Below are 2,813 nucleotides of genomic sequence, written 5' to 3'. Positions count from 1 at the left end.
AATTTGTATCTGAATAGGATTACGATTCCCTTTCCATACCGCTATAAATATGAGGCTAGGGCTCACAATTTATAACACAAGTTTCAAAGTATTCAAAGTGAGTTTTTGAGAGAAAAATTCAAACACACATCTTGCTCAAATTGCCGAAATTTTCTAGTACCTTAAGGGCGATTCTAGTTGGTCAATCTTAAGGCGGATCCGGACGTGCTGTGGACTATCTACGGAGGGACGACACTTGGAGTCCTAAAGACTTGTTCTTGTTCGGTTCGGGCGCAGCTAGGGAAGGCACGCAACAAAGAGTATGCATCTAATCTATGCTAAATGATTATGTGTAAATAATATGTTTTCCTGGGTTTATGGTTTTTTCCGCATGATTTATGAATTGTCATATGTATCATAACCTAACACTTCGCACATCCTAGTGATAGTCAAGCGTGGAAGCACTTGGATACAACCTTTCCTAATTTCGCATCAGAGCCACGAAATGTCAGGCTTGGTTTGTGCACGGATGGATTTGCCCCCCATGGTAAATTTGGATCCCAATATTCATGTTGGCCAGTTATTCTTACACCATACAACTTGCCTCCATCGATGTGTATGAAAAGACCATTCATGTTCCTTTCTTTGCTCGTTCCCGGTCCTAAAAATCCTAAAGGAAACTTGGATGTGTACATGCAACCACTCATTGAAGAGTTGAAACAGTTATGGGAGGTTGGGGCTATGACTTATGACATCTCAAGCAAGCAGAATTTCAACCTCCGCGCAGCCCTTTTGTGGACTATTAGTGATTTTCCTGCATATGGAATGCTATCTGGATGGTCCACGGCCGGAAAGAAGGCTTGCCCTTATTGTATGGATAAAAGCAAGGCATTTTGGCTTGAACATGGAGGTAAAGTTTCATGGTTTGATTGCCATCGACAATTCCTTCCACATGATCACCCTTTTCGAAAGAATAAAACAGCTTTCTGCAAAAACAAAGTTGAAAATGGCATGGGTCCGCATATAATGTGTGGAGAAGAATTGTGGCAATGCGTGAAGGACTTGCCTAAAGCAACTGATGGTCCTGAAGCTCTTAAGAAGTTGAAGAGTGCCAAAATGGGTTGGTTCAAACAAAGTATTCTATGGGAACTCCCATATTGGAAGGATTTGCTTCTTCGTCACAACTTGGATGTCATGCACATTGAAAAGAAATTTTTTGACCAACTCATAAACACTGTGATGGATGTGAAAGGTAGCACCTCGGACACCACTAGTGCAAGGAAAGATATGGCTAAGTATTGTAAACGTCGGCAGTTAGAGCTTGGAAATGGAAATCAAACCATGCCAAAAGCACCCTTTGCACTTGACAAGGCTCAAAAGAAGGTGTTATGTGAATGGGTTCGAGACTTGAAATTCCCGGATGCTTATGCTTCAAACTTGAGCAGGTGTGTTAATCTTCAATCATGCAAGCTGTATGGAATGAAGAGCCACGATTGTCATGTCTTCATGGAGAGGTTACTTCCGGTTGCTTTGAAGGAGTTGCTTCCCTTGCATGTTTGGAAGGCAATTACAGAGATTAGTCAATTCTTCCGAGACTTATGCGCCCCCACTATCAAAGCGAGTGACATAGATCGCTTGGATAAGAATATAGCTGAGATCTTGTGCAAGCTAGAGAAGATTTTTCCACCTGCATTTTTCAACTCAATGGAACACTTGCCAGTTCATCTTCCACATGAGGCAAAGGTTGGTGGTCCCGTCCAGTACAGGTGGATGTACCCATTTGAAAGGTAATCAAAATAATACAAATTAGCGTAAATAAATTATTACTTTAAATATCTTATATGTTTACTAGTAACTATTAATCAAACTTACATAATTTATAGGTTTCTTAACCATTTGAAGCGTAAGGTTGGAAATAAGGCACGTGTAGAAGGCTCCATATGCAATGCTTACCTAATGGAGGAGATTACGAACTTTTGTTCCCACTATTTTCAACCTGAGGTTGACACCAAAGCAAGGGATCTAGGAAGAAATGTCCATTCGGTTGTTGAGAACCAACATGACGTTAATATCCCCGAGATGTTCAGGGTGGATTGTGGTCGTGCAATTACTAATGGCCGTTTGCGCTTCTTGCAAGACATGGAGTATGATCGAGCACATCTTTATGTGCTTGCAAACAGTGGCATCTTAGGTGAATATGAAAGGTAAAAAACTATAATTTAATTATTGTAAACTCTTCTAACGACGTATTTAACCTTTATTTCCTTAATTACCATAGGAAATTTGAGGAGCACATTCTCCAAACTCAACCTCACATAGTAATGGAGGATATTTGGAGGATATTTAGCGACTGCCTTAGCGGTCACTAATTTAGTGACTGCTTTGCGCGGTCACTAATTTAGTGACTGCTTAGGTGGCGGTCGCTAATCCGGTCGGTAAAGTTTAGCGACCGCCTTCCAGTTGGAGTTTCCTAAATTACCGTCCAGGTGAAAACTGACCGCCTTTTTGCGACCGCTGGCGGTCGCAAAATCTTTTACCAACCGTTTTTCGCGTTTTACCAACCAATTTAAGCGGTTGATAATTAATCAATTTCTTGTAGTGTAAACTTGGTATATTTTTATGAGAGTTCAAAGAAGTTTGATCTTGAAAAACAACCAAATATCGGTCAAATTCCTCGGTTCTTGTTTCATATATAAAATCAAGCTACTGTAAAAGAGAACTGCCTAATTATATTGTTGAGAAGGAATTGTCTAACATGTCATTTATTGTTGTGTGGTATGATAAATGAGTCAATGACCAATGTACCGAATTGTCTAGAGTCACGCAAGTTTTGC

General features: G+C 40.3%; 1 protein-coding gene across 1 annotated transcript; it reads left to right on the top strand.

Annotated features, from left to right (window-relative positions):
• The first annotated feature begins 413 nt into the window (after positions 1–413).
• LOC130472544 (uncharacterized) lies at positions 414–2,305 on the top strand. The gene is made up of 2 exons (XM_056843865.1): positions 414–1,766; positions 1,863–2,305. The coding sequence occupies exons 1-2, from the start codon at positions 592–594 to the stop codon at positions 2,185–2,187; spliced, it is 1,500 nt and encodes a 499-aa protein (XP_056699843.1). The 5' UTR covers positions 414–591; the 3' UTR covers positions 2,188–2,305.
• Positions 2,306–2,813: the final 508 nt, after the last annotated feature.

Source organism: Spinacia oleracea, chromosome 4 (assembly GCF_020520425.1).
Source record: "Spinacia oleracea cultivar Varoflay chromosome 4, BTI_SOV_V1, whole genome shotgun sequence".
Classification (NCBI taxonomy): domain Eukaryota; kingdom Viridiplantae; phylum Streptophyta; class Magnoliopsida; order Caryophyllales; family Amaranthaceae; genus Spinacia; species Spinacia oleracea.
The sequence above is the reverse complement of the archived record's forward strand: the minus strand, read 5'-3'. Positions and strand labels throughout refer to the sequence as shown.